Raw genomic sequence first — 27,148 nt, 5'->3', positions numbered from 1 at the left:
GGACTGCTTGCCATCTTGGGGAGGGGGTGGAGGGAGGGAGGGGAAAAATCGAAACATAAGCGAGTGCAAGGGATAATGTTGTAAAAAATTATCCTGGCATGGATTCTGTCAACATAAAGTTATTATTAAATAAAATAAAATTTAAATTAAAAAAAAAAAACAAAGTAAATGATGCACTGAAATCAGAATAGACCAAACAAAAATTAATGACTCCATGAGATAGCAAAACATATTAGAACAAAACCAAAAGACTGAAAAAATAGAATATAAGGTATCTGATATAAAAAACTACTGATAAGGAAAATGAGTCAAAGGGAACTCATTTACGAATCATAATCCCTAAATCTTAAATTTTTTTAGTCTGGAAAATATGTTTCAATAAATCATAAATAAAAATTTCCTAGCTCTAGAACCAATGGACAAAGAATCCACTGATAACTTTTAAAAAGAAATCCTAAAAGGAAAAGGCTCAAAGATATCATAGTCAAAATCCAGAGCTTCCATGTCAAAGAAGACATACCTCAAGCATCCAGAAAAGAGTTCAATTATCAAGGAACTATAATAAGGATCAACAAGACCTGGAAGCTCCTACTAAAAATAAAAGGAGAGCTTGGAACACAATTCTATATTCTAAAATGTGTAAATGGAGTGTATGTAATATGCAGAATATATACATATGGAAGAAAGATGGGGTGGTGGGAAAGGGAGTGAGCATCAGATGAACCTCACTCTTCCTCCAGCCAAAGAGTTCATACACCCATACACCCCCTGTCTGAAGACCTACAAGAAGAAGGGATCAAACATCTCTCTCTAAGGCAACCAATTTCATGTTTAGACAGCCTTTACTGTTAGGAATTTTATTCCTTTTTTTTTTTTTTTTTTTTTTTTTTTTTTTTTTTGTTTTTTTTTAATTTTTTTATTTAATAATTACATTATATTTACACTCATTTCTGTTCCGATTTTTTTTTCCCCTCCCTCCCTCCACCCCCTCCCCTAGATGGCAAGCAGTCCTTTATATGTTGGATATGTTGCAGTATATCCTAGATACAATATATGTTTGCAGAACCGAACAGTTCTCTTGTTGCGTAGGGAGAATTGGATTCAGAAGGTATAAATAATCCGGGAAGAGAAACAAAAATGCAGATAGTTCACATTCGTTTCCCAGTGTTCTTTCTTTGGGTGTAGCTGCTTTTGTCCGTCATTTATCAATTGAAACTCAGGTCTCTTTGTCAAAGAATCCACTTCCATCAAAATATGTCCTCATACAATATCGTTGTCGAAGTGTATAATGATCTCCTGGTTCTGCTCATTTCACTTAGCATCAGTTCATGTAGGTCTCTCCAAGCCTCTCTGTATTCATCCTGCTGGTCATTTCTTACAGAACAATAATATTCCATAACATTCATATACCACAATTTACCCAGCCATTCTCCAATTGATGGGCATCCATTCATTTTCCAGTTTCTAGCCACTACAAACAGGGCTGCTACAAACATTTTGGCACATACAGGTCCCTTTCCCTTCTTTAGTATTTCTTTGGGATATAAGCCCAATAGAAACACTGCTGGATCAAAGGATATGCACATTTTGATAATTTTTTGGGCATAATTCCAGATTGCTCTCCAGAATGGTTGGATTCGTTCACAACTCCACCAACAATGCATTAGTGTCCCAGTTTTCCCGCATCCCCTCCAACATTCATCATTATTTTTTCCTGTCATCTTAGCCAATCTGACAGGTGTGTAGTGGTATCTCAGAGTTGTCTTAATTTGCATTTCTCTGATCAATAATGATTTGGAACACTCTTTCATATGAGTGGTAATAGTTTCAATCTCATCCTCTGAAAATTGTCTGTTCATATCCTTTGACCATTTATCAATTGGAGAATGGCTTGATTTCTTATAAATTTGAGTCAGTTCTCTATATATTTTGGAAATGAGGCCTTTATCAGAACCTTTAACTGTGAAAATGTTTTCCCAGTTTGTTGCTTCCCTTCTAATCTTGTTTGCATTAGTTTTATTTGTACAAAGGCTTTTTAATTTGATGTAATCGAAATTTTCTATTCTGTGGTCAGTAATGGTCTCTAGTTCATCTTTGGTCACAAATTTCTTTCTCCTCCACAAGTCTGAGAGATAAACTATTCTATGTTCCTCTAATTTATTTATAGTCTCGTTCTTTATGCCTAGGTCATAGACCCATTTTGATCTTATCTTGGTATATGGTGTTAAGTGTGGGTCCATGCCTAATTTCTGCCATACTAATTTCCAATTATCCCAGCAGTTTTTATCAAATATTGAATTCTTTTCCCAGAAGTTAGGGGCTTTGGGTTTGTCAAACACTAGATTGCTATAGTTGACTATTCTGTCTTGTGAGCCTAGCCTTTTCCACTGATCCACTAATCTATTTCTTAGCCAATACCAAATGGTTTTGGTGACTGCTGCTTTATAATATAATTTTAGATCAGGTACAGCTAGGCCACCTTCATTTGATTTTTTTTTCATTAATTCCCTTGAGATTCTCGACTTTTTATTGTTCCATATGAATTTTGTTGTTATTTTTTCTAGATCAATAAAATATTTTCTTGGAAGTCTGATTGGTATAGCACTAAATAAATAGATTAGTTTAGGGAGTATTGTCATCTTTATTATGTTTGCTCGGCCGATCCAAGAGCACTTAATATTTTTCCAATTATTTAAGTCTGACTTTATTTGTGTGGAGACTTTTTTATAATTTTGCTCATATAATTCCTGACTTTCCTTTGGTAGATAGATTCCCAAATATTTTATGGTATCAACAGTTATTCTGAATGGAATTTCTCTTTGTATCTCTTGCTGTTGGGTTTTGTTGGTGATGTATAAAAATGCTGAGGATTTATGGGGATTTATTTTGTAGCCAGCTACTTTGCTAAAATTATGAATTATTTCCAATAGCTTTTTGGTAGAATCTCTGGGGTTCTCTAGGTATACCATCATATCATCTGCAAAGAGTGATAGTTTGGTTTCCTCATTGCCTACTCTAATTCCTTTTATATCTTTCTCGACTCTTATTGCCGAGGCTAGTGTTTCTAATACGATATTAAATAATAATGGTGATAGTGGGCAACCTTGCTTCACTCCAGATCTTACTGGGAAAGGTTCCAGTTTTTCCCCATTGCATATGATGCTTACTGATGGTTTTAAATATATGCTCCTGACTATTTTAAGGAAAAGTCCATTTATTCCTATGCTCTCAAGTGTTTTTATTAGGAATGGATGTTGGATTTTATCAAATGCTTTTTCTGCATCTATTGAGATGATCATGTGGTTTTTGTTTGTTTGGTTATTGATATAGTCAATTATGTTAATAGTTTTCCTAATATTGAACCAGCCCTGCATTCCTGGTATAAATCCTACTTGGTCATAGTGTATTATCCTGGTGACAATTTTCTGTAATCTTTTTGCTAATATTTTATTTAAGATTTTAGCATCAATATTCATTAGGGAGATTGGTCTATAATTTTCTTTCTCTGTTTTCAGCCTACCTGGTTTAGGTATCAGTACCATATCTGTGTCATAAAAGGAGTTTGGTAGGACTCCTTCAATCCCTATTTTTTCAAATAGTTTATATAACATTGGAGTTAATTGTTCTTTAAATGTTTGGTAGAATTCACATGTAAATCCATCTGGTCCTGGGGATTTTTTCTTAGGGAGTTGATTGATAGTTTGTTCTATTTCTTTTTCTGAGATGGGACTGTTTAGGATATTTACTTCTTCCTCTGTTAGTTTGGGCAAGCTGTATTTTTGGAGGTATTTTTCTATTTCATTTAAGTTGTCGAATTTATTGGCATAAAGTTGGGCAAAGTAACTCCTAATTATTGCTCTAATTTCCTCTTCGTTAGTAGTGAGTTCTCCCTTTTCATTTTTAAGACTAACAATTTGATTTTCCTCTTTCCTTTTTTTAATCAGATTTACTAAGGGTTTGTCTATTTTGTTGGTTTTTTCATAGAACCAACTCTTAGTTTTATTAATCAATTCAATAGTTTTTTTACTTTCAATTTTATTGATCTCACCTTTTACTTTTAGAATTTCAAGTTTAGTGTTTGACTGGGGTTTTTAATTTGTTCCTTTTCTAGCATTTTTAATTGCAAACCCAATTCATTGACCTTCTCTTTCTCTATTTTATACAAATAGGCCTCTAGAGATATGAAATTTCCCCTTATTACCGCTTTGGCTGCATCCCATACATTTTGGTATGATGTCTCATTATTATCGTTTTCTTGGGTGAAGTTATTAATTATGTCTATGATTTGCTGTTTTACCCAATCATTCTTTAGTATGAGATTATTTAGTTTCCAATTATTTTTTGGTCTACTTCCCCCTGCTTTTTTGTTGAATGTAATTTTCATTGCATCGTGGTCTGAAAAGGATGCATTTACTATTTCTGCCTTACTACATTTGAGTTTGAGGTTTTTATGTCCTAATATATGGTCAATTTTTGTATAGGTTCCATGAACTGCTGAAAAGAAAGTGTATTCCTTTCTGTCTCCATTACATTTTCTCCAGAGATCTATCATATCTAGCTTTTCTAGTATTCTGTTTACCTCTTTGACTTCTTTCTTATTTATTTTCTGGTTTGATTTATCTAATTCTGAGAGTGCAAGGTTAAGATCTCCCACTATTATAGTTTTACTGTCTATTTCTTTTTGCAGCTCTCTTAGTTTCTCTTTTAAGAATTTAGATGCTACCCCACTTGGTGCATATATGTTTAATATAGATAGTGCTTCATTATCCATGCTACCCTTTAGCAAGATATAGTGTCCTTCCTTATCTCTTTTAATTAGGTCAATTTTTGCTTTAGCTTGATCTGAGATCAGGATGGCTACCCCTGCTTTTTTGACTTCACCTGAAGCATAGTAGATTTTGCTCCAACCTTTTACCTTTAACCTGCATGTATCTCCCCGCTTCAGGTGTGTTTCCTGTAAACAACATATTGTAGGATTCTGGCTTTTAATCCATTCTGCTAACCGCTTCCTCTTTATGGGGGAGTTTACCCCGTTCACGTTTATGGTTAGAATGACCAATTCTGTATTACTTGCCATCTTGTTAACCCCGGTTTATGCTTTCCTCCCTTCTTTCCCCTTTCCCCCCCTTCCAAGTATTAAGCTTGTGAGCACCCCTTGCTTCTCACAGCCCTCCCTTTTTAGTGTCCCTCCCCCCGCCTTAGAGTTCCTCCCCCTATCTTACCCCTTTCCCTCCCAGTTCCCGTATTCCCTTCCGCTTAGCTTATTCCTTCCCTTTCCACTTTTCCCTTCTCACTTTTCAATGAGATGGGAGAAGTTTCACCATAGATTGAATATGTCTTAAGATTTTTCACTTAAAGCCAATTCTGAAGGCAGTAAGATACCCACTATATTCATCCCCCTCCATTCTTTCTCTCAGATATAGTAGGTTTCCTATGCCTCTTCATGAGATGTACTACCCCCACTTTACCCTTTTTCTGGTACAATGTCCTTTCCACATCAATTTCTAGAACAAGGTATACATGTATTCTTTATACATCTATATAGTCAAAATATAGTTCCCAAGATTAATCTTTACCTTTTTAGATTTCTCTTGAGTTCTGTACTTGTAGATCAAACTTTTTGTTAAGTTCTGGCTTTTTCATCAGAAATAGGTGAAATTCGCTTACTTCGTTGAATGTCCATCTTCTTCCCTGGAAAAAGATGCTCATTCTCGCTGGGTAAGTTATTTTTGCTTGCATACCAAGTTCCTTAGCCTTTCGGAATATCATATTCCAGGCCCTTCGATCTTTTAATGTGGATGCTGCCAGATCCTGGGTGATCCTTATTGTGGCTCCTTGATACTTGAATTGGGTTTTTCTAGCCGCTTGCAATATTTTTTCTTTCACCTGAGGGTTCTGGCATTTGGCCACTATATTCCTTGGTGTTTTGATTTTAGGATCCCTTTCAGTGGGTGATCGATGAATCCTTTCAATGTTTATTTTTTCCTCTGTTCCTATGACTTCTGGGCAGTTCTCTTTGATGATTTCCTGGAAGACAGTGTCCAGGCTTTTTTTTTCATCATGTTTTTCTGGAGTCCAATGATTCTCAGATTGTCTCTCCTGGATCTGTTTTCCAGGTCTGTTGTCTTCCCCAGAAGGTATTTCACATTTTTCTCCATTGTTTGATTTTTTTGGATTTGCTTGACTGATTCTTCTTGTCTCCTCGAGTCATTCAATTCCACTTGTTCAATTCTGATTTTCAGTGAAGTATTCTCTTCACTCACTTTTTTAAAATCTTTCTCTAATTGTCCAATTGAGTTCTTTTGTTCTGTGGAATTTTTTTCCATTTCGCCAATTTTGTTTTTTAGAGAGCTGTTTTCTGTTTCCAGTTCACTAATCCTATTTTTCAAGGATTTTACTTCTTTATCCACTCTCTCTTTAACTTTCTCCAGACTCTTTTCCCATTTTTCTTCTAGCTCCCTTGTGAGAGCCTTTTTAATCACTTCTATGAGGTTCATCTGTGCTGAGGAACAGATGATTTCCTCCTTTGGGGAATCACCTGGGGACTGCCTGTTTTTAGTCTCCTCAGGATTTAGAGTCTGCTCTCTATCTGTATAGAAGCTGTCAAGGGTTAAAGTCCTCTTCAGCTTCTTGCTCATTCTGTCTATTAATCAGAGATAAACTACCAAAGAAAAACAGAAAAAACTGGAGTCTTTCTTTGGGGGGGGGGGGCTGGGTGTGTTATCGAGCTTCCTCTACAGACTGCAGGTGGCAGTAGTGAGGCACTAGCAGGACTGTGCTGCGCCTGCGCTCTGAGATCCCAAAGCGTGCTGAGTCACTGAGGGGGGGGAAGGGGGGGGGGCCAGGTCCTGAGAGACTCCAGCTGTTTGGGGTTGTGTTCTTCAGCCCCGGTGTTTTTAGCTTCTCTGCTGGGCTGTTGACTTGCTGCAGGTTCCAAACCTGTAGCGAAGCTCTCCCCGCAGAGACGGCTACGATCACTCCCCACCCCCTCTCAGCTCTGCTCCCGTGCTCTCACTGCCGCTGCCCTCAGCCTGCGCCCGATCTAAAGCCCCAGCCCTCCAGTAAAGACAGACCTTTCTTGGCGGATCTCAAGGATGGCTTCTCTTGGTAACTATTTGTGGGTTTTTTTCAGTCAAGCATTGATTCAGAGGCTTGTAATGAAGTGGATAGTGAGAGAAAGCGCGGAGCTTATGCAACTGTGAGCCTCCTCTCCGCCATCTTAACCGGAAGTCAGGAATTTTATTCCTGACAGTAAGTTTAAATTGCTGTCTTTGCAACTTTTGAGGTCAAAGAAAGTTCCAATACCACTTCTATATGGCAATCCTTCAAATGCTTGAAAACAATAATCATATCCCTGATTAGTTTTTTCTTCCCCAGGCTAAACATTCCCAGTTTCAGTCTTCTTACTCTTCTCTTCTCTCTCAATGTCTCTTAAGGTGACATCATCAGATCTCATGGACTTGGTTTTCATCTGTATGTAGATGACAGATAGACAGACAAATGATGGACGGACTGGATGGTTGGATATGTAGGCAGGTAGGTAGATATGCAGCTCCAATTTCTCCCTTTAGATTCAGTTCCCTCTTATTTTCTATTAGACATTTTCAAACTAAATTTCTTAAAGATATCTCAAACTCAACATGTCCAAAGCAGAGTTCACTACCTTTCCCTTCAATTCTTCCCCACTTCCATTTCCCCATTCCTATCAAAGGCACTAACATTTTTCTGCTTTTCTACATATATAACCCCAGCATCATTCTTTATTTGATATTATTAACTAATCCTATTCTTTACTTTCTTAACTTATGTATCAAACCTATTGCCAAATCTTCCTGATTCTGTCACATCTTTCACATCTAACCTATTCTTCTTAATCATACAGCCACAACCTTAATTCATTTTTCATCCAGATTATCACAATGGCTCCCCTCATTCTTCTTTCTAATTTATCTTCCATAGCAAGCTTCTGCTTGAAAACCTTAAAGTAACGAGAACCTGCCATATCTTGAAGTGTCCCATTTTATCTGATTATTAGGAAGTCTTTTTAATTGCTTTGCAACATTAACCTACTGCTCTCTGGAGCCTCACAGAGTCTCATATCTTTCTCATATGACAATCCTTCATGTACTTGGATGCAGCTCCCATATTTTTTATGAGTCTTTTCTACATCATCCAAAACATCTCCAACTAATTTTCCAACATCATCCTGCATCATCTTTCTTAAAACTGTGTAGCTTTCCCAAAGGGGATCTGGTTAGGTCACAAGAAACTGACTAGGTGATTCAGAGCACACCTAAGAGTACCATGGATAGACCATCTGTCTTTAAAGCTAGGCCTCTATTTTTAAAAGTTTTTTATTTTCAAAATATATGCATTCAACTTTGCAAAACCTTGTGTTCCAATTTTTTTCTCCCTCCCTTCCCCCCAACTCCCTCCCTTAAATATCAAATAAGCCAATATATGTTAAACACGTCAATTCTTCTGTACATATTTCCACAAATATCATGCAGCATAAGAAAAATCAGATCAAAAAGGGAAAAAATGAGAAAGAAAATAAAAAATAAAGAGACAACAACAAAAAAAGTGAAAATGCTGTGTTGTGATCCACAATCAGTCCCCACAAGTCTTCCCTCTGGGTGCAGATGGCTCTCTCTATCACAAGTCTATTAGAATTGGTCTGAATCACCTCACTGTTAAAAAGAACCATATCTATCTGAATTGATCATCATATGATCTTGTTGCTGTGTACAATGATCTCCTAGTTCTGCTTATTTCAGTTATCATCAGTTCATATAAGTCTCCCCAGGCCTCTCTAAAATCATCCTGTTGATCATTTCTTTTTTTAAAAGCTTTTTGTTTTTCAAAACACATATATGGACAATTCTTTAACATTAGCCCTTGCAAAACCTTGTGTTCTAATTTTCCCTCCTTTCCCCCATGCTCTCCCCTAGATGGCAAATAGGTTAAACATGATAAAAATATGTTAAATCCAATATATGCATACATATTTATACAATTATTGGGCTGCACAAGAAAAATCAAATCAAACCAGTTTAAAAAAAAAGAAGAAGAAGAAGCAACAGCAGAATAAAATGAAAGAAAGCAACAATGAAAACAGTGAAAATGCTATGTTGTGATCCACCCTCAGTTCCCACAGTCCTTTTTCTGGGTGCAGATGGCTCTTTCTATCACAAGATCATTGGAACTGGTCTGAATCATTTCACTGTTGAAAAGAGCCATGCCCATCAGAATTGCTCATTGCATAATCTTATTGTTGCTGTGTATAATGATCTCTTGATTCTGCTCATTTTACTCAGCATCAGTTCATGTTAAGTCTCTCCAGGCTTCTCTGAAATCATCCTCTTGATCATTTCTTACAGAACAATAGTATACCATAGCATTCATATACCATAATTTATTCAGCCATTCTCCAACTGATGGGCATCCACTCAGTTTCCATTTTCTTGTCACTACAAAGAGGGCTGCCATAAACATTTTTGCACATGTGGGTCCCTTTCCCTCCTTTAGCATCTCTTTGGGGTATAAGCCCAGTAGAGACACTGCTGGATCAAAGGGTATGCAAAGTTTGATAACTTTTTGAGCATAGCTCCAAATTGCTCTCCAGAATGGTTGGATCAGTTCACAATTCCATCAACAATGCATTAGTGTTCCTGTTTTCCCACATCCCCTCCAACATTCGTCATTAGCTTTTCCTGTCATCCTAGCCAATCTGACAGGTGTGAGGTGGTACCTCAGAGTGGTTTTAATTTGCATTTCTCCTATTAATAATGATTTGGAACACCTTTTCACATGACCAGAAATAGTTTCAATCTGCCGATCATTTCTTATAGAACAATAATATTCCAAAATACTCATGTACCATAACTTATTCAGCCATTCCCCAACTGATGGGCATCCATTCAATTTTCAGTTTCTAGCCATTATGAAGAGGGCTGCCACAAACATTTTTGCACATGTGGGTCCCCTTTCCCTCCTTTAAGATCTTTTTGGGACATAAGCCCAGCAGTAACACTGCTGGGTCAAAGGGAATGCACAGTTTGAGCATAGTTCCAATTAGAATAGAATAATTGGATCTGTTTACAATTCCACCAAAAATATATTAGTGTCCCAGTTTTTCACATTCCCTCCAACATTCATCATTACCTTTTCCTGTGATTTTAGCCAATCTGACAGGTGTGTAGTGGTACATCAGAGTTGTCTTAATTTGCATTTCTCTGATCAATAGTGATTTAGAACATTTTTCCATATGACTAGAAATGGTTTTAATTTCCTTTGACCATTTATCAACTGGAGGATGGCTTATATTCTTAAAAAATTGAGTCAATTCTCTATATATTTTAGAAATGAGGCTAGGCCTCTATTAATGCAGTCAAACAGTGCATTAGCTTTTTGGGTTGCTATGTCATGGTATTGAAACATCTGATTTTTCAACAAACATTTATTACATCATGAGGCTGTGATCACTGTACACTTATATTGTTTGATGATAAGTTATACTGATAGACCTCCAATATGGAGCCACTTAGCTCCATAAATGACCATAAAAGCATAGTTAAAGACAAAGTTTGTGCTTTGCCACTATCAACTCTGTGTTGGGAAGATACGACATACAGCTTTTGTGGATGATTATTGATGTTTTGTTTATCTTTCATTTTCTTTTCTTTTAAAATATTATTAAATCTTTTTATTTTCAAAACATATGCATGGATAATTTTTCAACACTGATCATTGCAAAACCTTGTATACCCATCTGCCAAAATGACTTACCAGGATGTGGCCACTGTGTATGCCTTAGCTTTGTGAAGCCACAGGTGACAATTGAGTGCCAGGTAATCCCCAAAGACAGATGAGCATCCTTGAAAAGGGCTCCCCCCAAGCCCCCACACCAAAGGTACCAGTCCTCCTTGAACATCCCATACATTCCGCAGAGAAATATAAAGAACAAGGAAATAACCCCAGAAAAAGAGATTTTATCTTTGTAGATAGGTCAACTTGACAAAAACATGGCATTCTGTAATGAGGGTTTCTTGGGGCCTGAATCAAGGATTCCTTAAAGGGAATGAAACTCTTGATAAGCTGCAGGGTCTGAGTTAGGGTTCTCTTTTGCTGCTAGTTAATGTTAGGTCCTGCCCCCATTTTATGGTCCTAATAAGGAAACTCCCCTGCTGAAGCCTCCCTCAATCCTGCTATCAATAAGTGATCCCAAGGACTTCTCCAACACATCTGGTCCAATTAGTAATGTCCTCTTCTGTATCTTGAACTGATTACCTGTTCGCCACCAAGCCCATTCTTAAAGTATGTAATTTTGCCATCTGAACCTCAACTTTGAGCATGCTTCCTCCCCAATGAAACTGCCTTGTAGTGAGTTTTTGCACCCATCTCTGTTTGTATTGCCATGTGATATGTATATACATGCTTTAAGAGTTCTTTGTATGAGTTTCCTGAGTACCAATGTCATGGGGTCAAATATGGCACACTAACACATATAAATCATAAGAAATTTTGTACATTTAACTAAGATATTTCAAGTAATAATCATATAGCATGCAACAAGTCTACTTTAAGGATGTTCAATATTCTTTTTCATGTTTTTTTTTTTTTTTTAGTATGGTACTATTCAGCCATTTTTCTGACCCCTGCCTTCATTAATCTGCCTTTCCTTCTATCAATCCCACCTTCTCTTTCCTATTTCCCAGCCTACTTCTGCCCTCCCTTCTGTTAGCCTTCCTTCTTCCCCTCTTTTCCCTTTCCATTCTTACTTCCCTATAGGGTAAGATATATTTCTATTCCCAACTAGTTATATATATGTTATTTACTCTCAGTCAAATCCAATAAGGTTAAGGTTCAAACAATACTCTTGCCCCACATTCTTCCCCTCTGCTGTAATAGATCTTTTGTGCTTGTTTGTGTGATTTATCCCATTTTGCCTCCCATTTCTTCTTTTCCCAGTACAGTCCTTTTTCCATCCCTAATTTCTTTTTTATATCACCACAGTAAAGTCAACTTATACCCACACTCTCTCTATGTATGACCTTTTAATTGTCCTAACAAAGATATATTTCTCAATAATTTTACAAGTATCATCTTCCCATGTAAGGATGTAAACAGTCTAACTTGTAAACAACATGTTTGTTCTTTTTTTCTTTCCTGTTTATCTTTTTATGCTTCTCTTGAGTTTTGTATTTGAAGATGGAATTTTCTATTTAGTTCTGGTCTTTCTATAAGAAATTATTGAAAATGTCTTGTTTCATTGAATGTCTTCCTGAAAGATTATGATCACTTTTGCTGGGCAGTTAATTATTGGTTGTAATCCAAGCTACTTTGCCTTTTGGAGTATCATATTTCAGGCTCTCTGGGTCTTTAATGTAAAAGCTACTAATTGTTGGGTAACCCTATGTTCCTTGATATTCGAACTGTTTTTGGCTGCTTGTAGTATTTTCTCTGTTTCCCAATAATTCTGAAATTTAGCTACAATATTCCTCAGAATTTTAATTCTGAGGTCTCTTTTAGATGATTAGTGGATTCTTTCAAGAATGATTTTACCCTGTATTCTAGGTTATCATGGCACTTTTCTTTGATGATTTCTTGAAAGATGTTGTTCAGGCTCCTTTTTTTAAAATCATGATTTTCAGGTAATCCAATAATTTTAAAATTATTTCTCCTAAATCTATTTTCCAAGTTGTCTTTTCCAAAGAGATATTTTATATTTTCTTTTATTTTTTCATTTTTAAAAATTTTGTTTGAATGATTCTTGATACCTTATTAGCTTCCACTTGTCCAATTCTAATTTTTAATGAATTAATTTCTTCAGTTAGCTTTTTAACTTCCTTTTCAATTTGCCAATTCTACTTTTAAAGTTTTCTTCAGTGTATTTTTTTCCATTTTGCCAAATTTATTTTTTTTATAATTAGCAATAAATGACATTTATTACCAATGGAAAATGACATAGGATGACATGAAGGCTATTATATTAGAAATATATAATTGGTTTTTTTTTGTATTGAAGTATTTTTTATTAAAGCTTTTTTTATTTTTCAAAACATATGCATGGATAATTCTGCAACATTGGCCCTTGCAAAACCTTATATTCCAGTTTCCCCCCTTCTTTCACTCCCCTTCCCTAGATAGCAAGTAGTCCAATAAATGTTAAACATGTAAGAAACATATGTTAAATCCAATACATGCATACATATTTATACAATTAACTTACTGTACAAGAAAAATCAAATCAAACCAGAAAACAAAATGAAAAAAATAAAATATAAGAAAACAACAACAGAAAGAGTGAATATATTATGTTGTGATCCATACTCAGTTCCCACAGTTCTCCCTATGGGTGTAGATGGCTTTCTTCACCACATGATCATTGGAACTGGTCTGAATCTTCTCATTGTTGAAGAAAGTCACATCCATCATAATTAATCATTGTATAGTCAAGTCATATCCATCAGAATTAATCATTGTATAGTCTTGTTGTTGCCATATAAAATGATCTGGTTCTGCTTATTTCACACAAGCATCAGTTCATGTAAATCTTTCCAAGCTTCTCTATATTCATCCTGCTGGTCATTTCTTACTGAACAATAATATTCCATAATATTCATATATTTTATGAATTTATTCAGCCATTCTCCAATTGATGGTCAGGGATCTTTTTGTTTTTTGCTCATTTTTTAAAAGTTGAACTTTGTTCCCAGGGCCCAGGGATATTGCCTACTGCCCAAGCTTCTTTTGCTAGGGCACCAGGGATTTTGTCCCTGGCTTTCTGCACTGGGGCTGGAGGTGCTGGCAGCTTTCTCACTGGGCTGGATTGGCTTAGCCTGATTCCAACTATTGTTCTGGGGTTCTGGGGCTTCCCATTTGCTTTTTGTGCTTGGGCTGGAGGCCTCACAGGTGGCTTGTTGAATCAGGACCAAGGAGTTTCAGCTGTTGATCTGTGCTGTGGCTAAGAGCCCTCTATATTAACCTATTCATACTGCCCCTTTTTACCCAAGTGAAACAGACCTTTCCTAAAGTCCTTCTAAGCAAAGGAAATTGTTTCACTCCATCTTTGGTGGGATCTGTCACTGCAGAATCCAGGTAGAAGCTTGATTCAGTGTTGTTTCTGAGAGAAATTTGGGGAGAGCTCAGCTTTCTGATTTCTTTCTACCACCTTCTATTCAGTCCTTTTAAATGACCAAATGACTTTAAGAGGCAAGCATAAATTTTATAGTATAACTAGGGTTTTTTTTTTTAAAATAAATGCCTGGGTACTCAATTATGTGCTGGTAATGAATGTCTTTGATTTCAAAAGAGACTTAAGAATTACAGAAATTTAGAATATAACAGAACAAGATATATTACTTTCTATGGCCTGATTAAGATTATTCCATATCACAGATTCCAAATAATCCAAACTTAATGGAATCCTCTAGGATAAGGGGAATTTGATGCAAAAAAGTACAATAGTTTATATTTTAATATAAAAACATTGTAATTGCCAGATTCCATCAAAATTATTCCTCCTACAGCTTTTACAGCAACCTATAAACATCTGCTCCCCCAGATGGTTGTTTTACTTTTTTATTTTACTGTCCTAAATCTTGCAGCCTGAATATAATAATTTCCAGAAGACAGAAAATAAATTTATTTGCCTGGTTGGTATTAATTTATTTTATAAGTCTCTAGCAGAATTGCTTAGATACTGCCTCTTTAGAGCTGTTATCTGTTGCTATCACTAGAATAGTTTCCTATAATAAGTTTTTTATACAAATAGTAGGGCATTGTAATTGCTTGTTAAAGGAGAAAATTTCCCTCAGGCCTAGGTGGATGGGATCTAACAAGTTAGATTTAAAAATATAATATTTAAAAATAAAATGTTTATCGAGTGCCTATTATTGAGTGCCTAGTAAAGTACTATGTGCTGTGGGGGATACAAAGAGGTATAACACATGATTCTTACCTTCAAGAACATTACCATCTAATTCTCCTCTAGTCATTGCAAAAGCAGCAAAATGTGTGATTAAAAAAAAAAAAGATTAAAGAAAAAGGGTCTCATGATTTGTTTAGGATTTGTTCTTAGACTTAGTTTTAGTTGATTAAATGTATCAAAGGCAACTTTTTAAAAGTGTTTTAAATTTTTTTTTATTTTAACTTTTTTTTTTTTAATTTGAGTTCCAAATTCTCTCCCTTCCTATAACCAGGTTAAGGTAACTTTAATAGAATATTCTGCAATAGGTCCCACAAAGTTCCTGAAAATCTAACTAATCAGTGTACTAGGTACATAAATTCTACTTCATTAAAGGATTCATTCATATAAATTACCAAAAAACAAGCTTTAGTCATCAACAAATGCTGAGATGGCACTATACCAGTAAATATCCCAAGTCTTCAGTGGTGGAGTTGAAACCCTCAGGATTGTATTATGAAAGCTACAAATAATAGGGTCACAGATTTAGAACTAGAAGGGACCTTACGGATCAGCTAATCTAAGCCTTTCATTTTAAACACAACAAAATTGAGGCCTTGGAGGGGTTAAGTGACTTGCCCAATGTCCCACAGGTATAAATGACAGGACAGATTCCAACCAGGGTTAGAATCTGACCAATATCCTCAGGCTCCCAATAAAGAATCTTTTTCCACCCCCTCATATATTTGTTCACTAATTGTATCATGGTGTATTTTTGTTGCCCTGTCTAGAATACAAGTTCCTTGAGGGCAAGGAAGTGTATTGTTAATTGTTGAAGGTTGATTAAACACTTATTTATAGATTGCTGAAAGGGTATTAACTATTAACCTGTAATCATTATTTACTTTTGCTATTGACATGAAGTAGTCTTTGAACCATTCTAAACTTGATTCTAACAAGATTAATCTAAGACAATAGTCTAACTTTAGCAAAGGTTGAACAGTTCAACTCACTCCAGAGAAACATAGGCAGATCTCTGGATGGGTTAGGGAAGGAGTAATTCTGCAGTAAATTTCCCAGCAATAATAAAAAGAGGTCAGTGATATCAAGAGTTCCAAAAGATCTAGGTTTACCTAGTTTCAAGTTCATTATTTGTATTTAGGGTTAATATTGAAGGTGCCTACAGGTGAAACTATGGATAGCTGAATAACATGGTACTATGTCATTGTCATCCCATTCTTTTTTCCCTTTTCATACCTTTTTATTGCCAAATAAAAAAGTATCCATTTTAAAGTATTCTGCACTTTCTTCCTCCACTTCCTCACTTTCCATTCACTTCTTAGTCTCCCTACAATGAAGTTTTTGTTACTACTACTCTAGGATTTTGTAGTCTCAAAGGTCATCCATATCCATCCATTTTTCCAATGCAAATCCTTCCTGGCCTCCATAGCACTCACTAGCCACCCTCATTTCATTCTGATAGCACCTCTCTTCTCCCTTGATTTCCATGGCAATACACTCTTCTAGTTCTCTTACTCTTCAGCCATAGCCATCGCTTCTCTATCTCCAAATTGTCTCCTCTTCTTCCACCTACCTAAAATGTAGATGTTTCCCTTTTGCACTCACTATATTCTGTTTTGTACTGTGTATGTATGAGCAGCATTGTGACGTGTCTTTGGGGGGTGGATTTGGAGTAATATCTCGATTCAGCTTCTACCTAATATACTATCAGTATGACAAGACATTTCACTTCTCTGGCTCAGTTTCCTCACCTGCAAAATGTAAACACAGCTCACAGGGTTACTGGGGCCATCAAATGATATAGGGTATATAGTAAAAGAAATAGTTGCTGGAGTTACCTGGGCTAGTTTAATTTTTTTCCTTAAAAGATACTGAAACCATTCTTGAGACTTTACTAGCTCAGGAGAATGAAGGACAGGATTACTGACACTTCCCTATTGTTGAATTTAAAAGCCACACTGAGTTCAAGCTCATCATTGGTGTTTGAACAAAATATCACAATGGGTAAACTCAAGAAGGGGGGATGTGGAATTGTGTTCAAATGAATCAATGTCTTCACTGAATAACTTTGTTGAATAGCTTTCTTCTGCTATAGCTAATTAAACCTCTTTTTGCTTGTAAGTAAATACGACTAATCTAAATAATAAGGTTCATTCCAACCTTGAATTTAAGCTGCAAGAAGCCTAGTCTGATTAGGTCAGCCCTACAACAAACCAGAAAAAAACAATATAAATTTCAATTATTTTTATTTATGTATATGTCCTATATCTCCCTTATTCAAGTTTAAGTTCTTCAGGGAAATGAATTTGACATATCTTTACAGTTCCCTTAATACCATTTACAAATATTGAAGAATTTATTTTTTCCCCAATGTTGAATGAATGGATGGAAGGAAGAAAGTCTCTCTCCATTCCAATATATATCCTCCATTCACCAAGCTGTTTTTCCTAAAACACATTTCTTAAAGGCATTTTCTAAGACCTAAAAAGTCTTATCATGTTACTTCTCTATTTAATAAACACCAGTGACTCCCTATTAACTTCAGGATCAAAAGCAAAATACTCTGCTTGACATTCAAAGTCCCATTCTGACCTTTCTTAAAACTTTCCTGCCCCAGATATATGACACTGGTTCTCCTGGCTAATCCAAGGACAAGATACTCCATCTCTCAGCCCTGGGCATTTTCTCTGGCTTGTCTCACATGCTCCGAATGCTTTCCCTCCTCACATCCACCTACTGGTTCCCTTGGCTTCCTTCAAGTCGCAATTCAAATCACACCTCCCCAAATTTTTCTGAATCCTTTTAATTCTGGTGCCTCCTTGCTGCTAAATGTTTTCTTCTTATAATTTTTATTGTTTATATATAGTATATTTGGTTATAGTTCATATAGTTTAATTGTATTTATTTGCTGTCTTCATTAGATTGAAGACAAGGTCTGTTCTTGTCTCTTGAGGGCCTTTATTAGTATCCCCTAGAGTTTAGCACAGTTTTGGCACACATTAGGCACTTAATATGTGCTTTTTAAATCTGGAGAAGATAGAATGATAGTGATTTAAAGACAAAAGATTTCAAATTAGTATATGTTAAAAAATAGTAAATTAAGCAAAATAAAATTGTTAGGTTCCTTATGACCAAATTCCTCAGCTTGTACTCCATTTTCACAAACTAGAACAATTCCTATCTTATTTTCCCTTCCCTCCCTGTATTTCAGTTCCTCCAGAGCTGGGTTTTTTTCCTTTGCTTCCCCAATACTCCCGGGAACCTTAATCTCTTGCACATGGGTACCAATTCCCTGGGCAACTCCATCAACCATCTATCAAGACATTATCCTTGGATCCCTGCTTGGCCAACACAGACTTCCTTATATTAACTTCTAAGACCTGCCTCAATTGTTTTCTTAACTATAATGGATCTCTCTAATGATTAAAGCAAAAATAATTAATACTGATTTATCACTTTGAGGTCTGTTTTAGGTACATCATTTCATTTCATTCTCAGTGTGTGAAGTAGGTCTCAAAAGTATTATTCTTCCCATTTTACAGATGAGAAAATGGGGTTTCAAAGAGGTTAACTGATTTGTTTATAGTCACACTGCTAGAAGTGATGAATACAAGTCTAAGACTCTTTTCACCATATTATGTTGTCTACTCTGGTCTGGCCAAATCAGGTCAGCACTGTCTTTGCCCTCGTTCTAAGATTATCTTGAGTTTTGAGCACATGGTTTAAAAAACATTTTACTTTTTCAAACCCTCACTCACCAGAAAATTCCCTATCTCTCCCACTTATGTAATTATGGCAGTTTTAGGTAGAGACTTTTAAGTTCAATTAATGTGTGTACATTCTTATATTACTACACTGCTTTGCCAAACTCTTTTCTTAAGGATATTAATCTAAAGTAAATCATCATTTACTTTAAAATGAGCCTTACAGGCAGTAATTCTGATAAACTCTCATTTCTAAAATAAAGGACCATGTCAAATTTATAAGTCATTCCCCAATTGATAAATAGTCAAAAGATATGAACAATTTTCAGATGATGAAATTAAAGTCATTTATAGTTATATGAAAAAATGCTCTAAGTCACTATTGATTAGAGAAATGCAAATTAAAATAACTCTGAGATACCACCTTACATCTCTCAGATTGGCTAAAATGACAGGAAAGTATAATGATGAATGTTGGAGGGGATGTGGAAAACTGGGACACTAATGCATTGTTGGGGGAAATGTGACCAGATCCAACCATTCTAGAGAGCAATTTGGAACTATGCCTGAAGGGATATAAAACTGTTCATAACCTTTGACCCAGTAGTACCACTCCTGAGTCTATATCCCAAGGAAATCATAAAGGAGGAAAAAGGACTCACATGTGCAAAAATGTTTGTAGCAATTCTTTTTTGGTAGCAAAGAATTGGAAAAATGAGTAGATGCCCATTGATTGGAGAATAGCTGAACAAGTTATGGTATGTGAAGATAATGGAACTAAGGAGACTGAATGTCAATCAACACATACTATGTTCATTTCTTTTTTGTTTTTTCTCTCCCCCTTTTGCTCTGATTACTCTCTCCCAACGTAATTCATAAAACAATGTGTATTAAAAATCAACTAAAAATGAGTCTTTATAAATTCATTTTTACTTATCAAGTTCAGATTTCACAATGTATTACCTGAATTGTTGGTCTCGTTTTTTAGCAATGAATTCTTGTCTCTCCTTTTCTCTTACTTCCTTTAATACTCCAACTTTCTTTCTCATCTCATCTTGTCTAATCTTTATTGAATTTTCCTTCATTTGAATTTCAGCTAAATATTGATTTTCTTCAGCTTCTAAGAGTTCCCGAAGCCTGAGACAAAAAAAGTCAGGAGTCAGAATAGCTCTGCCAAAGTAAGGTATTATTTTTGTTATAATTTGCTTTTAGAATTGTATCTAATTTTAAGATTTTGTAAATAGAAGAGGAAAATATTCATTTCCCTTAGTCATTGTCTTGAACATAATAAGTTCATAATAAATATCTGCTGAATGAAATTGATTCCTGAAAGATTCTTTAAAGGGATTTTTTAAAAACAAAGTCTTCCATAAACAATCTGAATGATGCAAGAAAAGTCACCAAATTCTTCATATTTTGACCCAGTGATTCCATTTTATCATGAGCAGAAAGAAAATTCTTATATATAATAAAATACCTGTAGTAGCAACTTTTTAATTAACCAAAAATTGGAAATAAACTGGATACATATCAATTGAGGGGACAGGTGAACAAATTGCAGTATATAAATATAATGGGATATGATTTTACCTTGAAATCTTATAAAGAATTCAGACATACACAAAAATATGTATATGGATTGATACTGAAGAAAAAGATTGGCACCATACTACACCCACCAACTGACTATAATAATGTAAATGAAAACAACATAAAGATAAGTCAACTCATATTAACTGAGAAGATCAATCCTAGACCTAGAGAACAGATGATAAAACAGATGCTCCTACCCTTGATACAGAAGTGAGAAGCTGCAGATGTTTGATGTTTCATATGCTGTCAGACATAGTTTTGGTTAACTGCCTTTCTTTGTCATAAGGAAAGTTTCAAAGGGATGAGAGTGGAAATTTTTTTTAATTTTTTAATAATTTTTTATTGATAGAACGCATGCCAGGGTAATTTTTTACAGCATTATCCCTTGCATTCACTTCTGTTCCGATTTTTCCCCTCCCTCCCTCCACCCCTTCCCCCAGATGGCAAGCAGTCCTTTACATGTTGAATGGGTTGCAGTATATCCTAGATACAATATATGTGTGCAGAACCAAACAGTTTTCTTGTTGCACAGGGAGAATTGAATTCAGAAGGTATAAATAACCTGGGAGGAAAAACATAAATGCAAGCAGTTTATATTCATTTCCAGTGTTCTTTCTCTGGGTGTAGCTGCTTCTGTCCATCTTTGATCAATTAAGGCTCTCTTTATCAAAGAGGTCCACTTCCATCAGAATACATCCTCAAACAGTATCGTTGTTGAGGTATATAATGATCTCCTGGTTCTGCTCATTTCACTCAGCATCAGTTCATGTAAGTCTCGCCAGTCCTCTCTGTATTCATCCTGCTGGTCGTTCCTTACAGAACAATAATATTCCATAACGTTCATATACCACAATTTACTCAACCATTCTCCAATTGATGAACATCCTTTCATTTTCCAGCTTCTAGCCACTACAAACAGGGCTGCCACAAACATTTTGGCACATACAGGTCCCTTTCCTTTCTTTAGTATCTCTTTGGGGTATAAACCCAGTAGAAACACTGCTGGATCAAAGGGTATGCACAGTTTGATAACTTTTTGAACATAGTTCCAAATTGCTCTCCAGAATGGCTGGATGTGTTCACAATTCCACCAACAATGTATCAGTGTCCCTGTTTCCCCACATCCCCTCCAACATTCAGCATTATCTTTCCCTGTCATTCTAGCCAATCTGACAGGTGTGTAGTGGTATCTCAGAGTTGTCTTAATTTGCATTTCTCTGATTAATAATGATTTGGAGCATATTTTCATATGTCTATAAATAGTTTCAATTTCTTCGTCTGAGAATTGTCTGTTCATATCCTTTGACCATTTATCAATTGGAGAATGGTTTGATTTCTTATAGATTAGGGTCAATTCTCTATATATTTTGGAAATGAGGCCTTTATCAGAACCTTTGATTGTAAAAATGTTTTCCCAGTTTATTGTTTCCCTTCTAATCTTGTTTGCATTTGTTTTGTTTGTACGAAAACTTTTCAATTTGATATAATCAAAATTTTCTATGTTGTGGTCAATAGTGATCTCTAGTTCTTCTTTGGTCATAAATTCCTCCCTCTTCGAGAGTGGAAAATTTTGGAAAATATTTTGGAACATATACAAACCAAAAAGCATCAATAAAACTTTTTTTAAAAGTCTTCTGCAATTCCATATTTCAGAATAACTTGAAATGATAATTTATGATCAGGCTGATAGTTCATTTGATAAACAAGTTAAAAACATAAAATGAATATTTAGTAAAAGAATTAAAACAAATATATTAAAAATTAGTGAAAGTAAACAAAATAATTTTGTTTATAAGAGAACTGATACAGCTAATTTATACTTTAATATATTTAACATCTACTGGTCATCCTGCCATCTAGGGGAGATAGTGGGGGAAAGGAGGGGAAAAGTTGGAACAAAAAGTTTGGCAACTGTCAATGCTGTAAAATTATATGTATAACTTGTAAATAAAAAGCTATTAAATTTTAAAAAGAGAGAGAACTGATAAAGAACATGTTATCATGGGTGAAATTGGTAGCCAGGGGCAAGGATTAATTTTGTGAGATTTTATCTCTGAATCATGATCTTTATTATGAGATATTGCTGCATAATTGTTTAGTTAAAAAATTAAGGAGTTTCTTTCTTTTTTATATTGTTTGCTGTAGTTTTAACACTAAAAATTTCTGTAGATTTGGGGGATTACCTGTTTCTTCTTTCTTCGGTATTTAGCAAAACTCCTTGCATAGCATCTTCCACCTGTCGCTGCACATTTTTGTTCATAGAAATTCGATCAATGTGCATATTCCACTCTATACCCAAGTGAAACTTTTCATGCTCTTTCACGGCATTTTCAATGGCTTCTTTTTTATAAGTATCATGTCTAATTTTACGGAGATGTTTCTCAGCCTGTTGATCTTTAGGCGGCCTGGCCCTCTACAAAGAAAAACAATTCATTAGTAATATACTAAGAAGTATATATTTTCACTTAGTCATGACCTTAATCCAATACGCATAGTGTCAACTCAATCCATATTTAGAGTTAGGATATTATAGATAATGGGATAGGTAATAATCTAATATTTAGTCATTAATCTTAGAATACTTTCAGTTACCTTAGTTCTCTGGAAATTCTCACATAAAATTATCAAATCAGTATCAAATATTTGTTCTGGTTCTGGTTATATGTATTATACTAGAATCAAAGAATTTGAGATATGGGAGAGATCATCTAGTCTAAGCTGCTTATCTTATTGAAGAGAAACCAGGTTTTTTGAATAGGCCTCCAGACTATGTGGATTTAAAGAGGAGATATTTATTAAGGAAGCTACTGAATGCCTAGCCCACAAAAATATATCATGGCCCCCTGGGTCTATTTTCCAATGAACAAAAAGTTACAATGAAAACTTGCAGAAAATTTGAATGAGGGCCTGAAAAAGAAGCTAATATATACCCTCCTCCTGGTCACCCCGGGTTCTCTGTTGATTTCTGTAACTTAAATGAATAGATATATGAGGCCATGAATTGATAAATGAGAGCATAGACCAAAAAAATCAATCAGCATGTATTTGTTAAGTTTGTCCTATGTGCCAAAGATTATGCTGAGCTTTGGGGATCAAAGATGAAGTAATTCCTGCTTTCAAGGAGTTTGCATTCAATGTAGGAGAGTGCTATACATAATATATACAAAAGGAAAACTAGACAGCTTAAGGAGGGAGGGTATTAGCAACTTAGAATTAGAATTAATTAGAATCAGGAAAAGCATCATGTAGGAGTTGACATTTGAGCTGAGACTTCCAGGAAACCAAGAATTCCAAGAGGCAGAAGTGTAGAAGGAATATATTCTGGTAATGAAAATCAACCAGATAGGAAATAGTATTCATTGCTTAATCAGAATCACATGAAAGGACTAGGCTGTGAAGAAATAGAAAAAAAGAAAATTTAATATTTAATCCTAGAGGCAATAGAGAACCAGAAGAGATGAAGTGTCATGTTGAGAAAGCCACGTCTCAGGAAATATCAGAAAGTAGAAGAAATACAAGAATTCTAACATAAAAACAAGTTTGAACGTTTTGGAGATAAAGTTCCAAGGAGCACAGTAGAAAGAGCAGGAAAATAAAAAGCTGGACAGTGATGAGAGGGGACAAAAGGAGGAGAGAAGGACCTTCTCTGTGGTAATCAGGGATTCAGAATCCCACAAAGGAGGACCTTGCTGACCACTTGAGGAGGAATCCAGGCAGAGAGGATCAAGGATAGAAGGAGCTCCATTAATGAAGGGAGGTGAGCAGATCTTCATCAGGACAGGTGTTCACCCTCACCAGCAGGTGCAGCCACAGCATCCTTGACCAGGCAGCCCTGACAGAGTCAGAAAATGCCATCTGCTCTCTTCTCTCTTCCCAGGATTTTCAAGAAAGCACTCAGATATATTCACCAGGAATTATTTGTGGGATTAAGTAAAAGCACAGTCTTCTGGTTTTTAGAGTAGGAAGCCCTCAAGCTCAACTTTTCATTTTACAGATAAAGGAACTGAAATCCGGGAAGGTCTTCCTGACTTGTTCAAAACCATATAAATATTAAATGGGCAGCATTGGGATTTGAACCCAGTCTTCTGATGCTTCCTGTATAACATGGTATGGCTGCTCAGAGGTTTGGAGTAGTATGTTTTTGGCTAGCTAATTCTACTAATGAATTACAACTAATGGATAACAACATAATCCCATTCTGGAAGATTCATTTAACAATTTAACTAAATTTTGATGATCAATATGATCAGAGTCACATTTTTATGGGATCTCATTAAAAAATCATCACAGACTTTAGTTCCACTCCCTGGATCACACAGAATTCTATAAAATGTTTTTAACAACAACCTTATGAGGTAGCATCATAAAGCCTAGTAGGGAAACCAAATTAAGATGAGAAAATTATGTAGTGAATATAGAGATGGGTGACTTTAAAGAATATTGTTATTAAGAGATAATAAAACTCCTTGCTTTTATGTGAATAAGAAGCACCAAACCTCTACTGATACATCTTTTAAGGAAACTTGTATACACTGGAGATATTCTGTAGGAAGCAAAATTTTGAAAGCATTTATCTTTACCAATTATCTTTTTCTTATCATTAAAAAACAATAAGTACTGTCATATTTTGTATTGCTCAGGTCTTTCGGTCTATGATGACAGAAAGTAAGGTCTGCTGTAGAATATCTTTTGGGAAGGACATGTCCACTAAGAATGTCCTTGAAGTGTGTATAGATAATTCTCATAAAAATATTAATGGGAAAGTAGGTATATAGGCCATTAGTTATTAACTTTCTAATTGTGACCTTTTTTGATAATCATGTCTGTTTTTTCCCCAAGTGACATATCCTTTTTCAGATATCTAGAGAATTAATATAAGGATATTAATGTAAGTAAGTTAACTTAGTGAGGTGTTGCAGGGGACAGAGTACTGGGCCTGGAGTTAGGAAGATCTGGATTCAAAGCCACTGTCAATTTCAGTAGTTTTATAGATTATTAATCTGATCAATGGGGCAGCAAGTCATTTGAGTATCTTTGCCCAGAAAATCCCAAAGGGGGTCATGGAGAGTTTGACAGGACTGAAACAATTCAACAATAAGGGAAGAAATCCTCCCATGTTTTCATAATTCTTTCAACTTCAGCCAAGATTTCTTCTGTACATATTTTGCCTAGTCTCTTTATTCTTCCCTTTCTGCTTCTGCCCAGTGGTTCTTAGTAAGTATACTACTTTAAGAAGAGTCCTATAAGAAGACCTAATTAGAAATATATGTAAAAGCTTGTGGATATATGACAGGAAAAATTGTGTAGAAGAAGCAGGAGATAACCAATGGAAGACCTCTAATAAATAAAGTTGTTCTGTGAAGATTTATGGAAGACATGGAGAAGAATGAGAGGGCTTTGAGAGATTTTATCTTGGCAAAGATACTGGAGTGATTTGCCATTCCTTCTCCAGCTCGTTTTTACAGATGAGGAAACTGAGGCAAACAGGGTGAAGTGAGTTGCCCAAACAGCTAGTGTCTGAAGCTGAATTTAAACTCAGGTCTTCTCGCCTCCAGGCCTGGCACTCTAGCCACTGTGCCACCTAGCTGCTCCAAGTTTATATCCATGCTATATATATATTTTATACATATGTGTTGTCTGCCCTATTAGAATATAAACTCATTATAAGCAGAAATTGTCTTATTCCTTATACATGTATCCCCAGAGTCTAACAGTACCTGGCACATAGTGGGAACTTAATAAATACTTGTTGACTAACTGATTGGTTTGACAGTGCTAGAGATATAACAAATCCTTTATTATCTGAATATTTTCTTTATTATCACTTATTAATCATCAAAATTTATGTTCTTGTATTACAATAAGAAACAATATTCAAATAATACAATATTCAAAACTATAATTTGTGTTACATAGATGATACAAACATATAGATTTCTTTTTTATTTTATTTGAATTATATATTATTTTTCCAATTACATGTAAATATGGTTTTCAACATTTATTTTTATAAAATTTTAAGTTAAAAAATTTTTTCCCTCCCTTCCTTACCAATTCCCTCCCCATACTAGCAAGCAATCTGATATGGGTTATATGTGTATGTGTGGATTTTTTGATAAAAATCAAAATAATACAATATAAAATAGTAATCAAAGTATAACCTACTGGCATAATTTTTCCTATGGAGTGATGGTAGGGAATTATGAAGATAAAATTCTTCTAAACAGAGTTCCTTCTAATTCTAAAATCTTATGATGCTACCCTAGAGAGGAACTTCCAAGTCTGTCATTACTAATAATTGCTATGAACAGAAGCAGTGTGCTGTTCCCTTGGCAGGTGGCTGCTGTGACTGATAAGAATAGTTCTAAAGGCACAAGTTACAAATCTGGAAGTTTACCATTGGCTTCCAAAAATAAATAAAAATAAAACACTTACATTTATTAAGCATTTACCAATAGTGGAGATAGAATTCTATTAGTGCCGGTTCATCTAGTGCTTTTAATTCTGTTCTCATATTAGTGCCGGTTCATCTAGTGCTTTTAATTCTGTTCTCATTCAAGTAATATATTTATGACTACATACTCAAACTTTAGAATAGCTACAAACCACATCAACATTCTTCAAACCTTCTCTCTCGGTTCCTTGTTTCTCCCTCCAAGCTTACAATGATTGATAAACATGTTCAGGACAGATACTGGGAGTAATGTAAGTCACTGAACTACATAGTTGGACTGACAAATTAATCACAGTTGATGGGTTTCTGACCCACATGGAGGATTATAGGATCTAAATCTGGAGTGGTTAGGGACCTCAGAGGCTAAATTGTCCAATCCCTTCACTGAACAGATTTTAAAAATGGGGCCCAAGAGCTTAAGTGACTTAAGACAAGTAATAAGCAACAAAGACAGGATTTTTAACCCAA

At 35.3% G+C, this 27,148-nt stretch overlaps 1 protein-coding gene across 1 annotated transcript in view; it reads right to left on the bottom strand.

Annotated features, from left to right (window-relative positions):
• CFAP53 (cilia and flagella associated protein 53) overlaps positions 1–27,148 on the bottom strand; it is a 47,727-nt gene that overhangs the window by 19,452 nt on the left and 1,127 nt on the right. Inside the window, exons 2-3 of the mRNA XM_051969625.1 lie at positions 22,410–22,639; positions 19,597–19,770 (exon numbers count right to left, since the gene is read on the bottom strand). Coding sequence (XP_051825585.1) covers positions 19,597–19,770; positions 22,410–22,639 — 404 coding nt within the window. The remainder of the gene's footprint in view (positions 1–19,596; positions 19,771–22,409; positions 22,640–27,148) is intronic.

Source organism: Antechinus flavipes, chromosome 1 (genome assembly GCF_016432865.1).
Source record: "Antechinus flavipes isolate AdamAnt ecotype Samford, QLD, Australia chromosome 1, AdamAnt_v2, whole genome shotgun sequence".
In the NCBI taxonomy this organism is placed as follows: Eukaryota; Metazoa; Chordata; class Mammalia; order Dasyuromorphia; family Dasyuridae; genus Antechinus; species Antechinus flavipes.
Note: the sequence above shows the minus strand (reverse complement) of the source record. Positions and strands in the feature narration are given on the sequence as shown.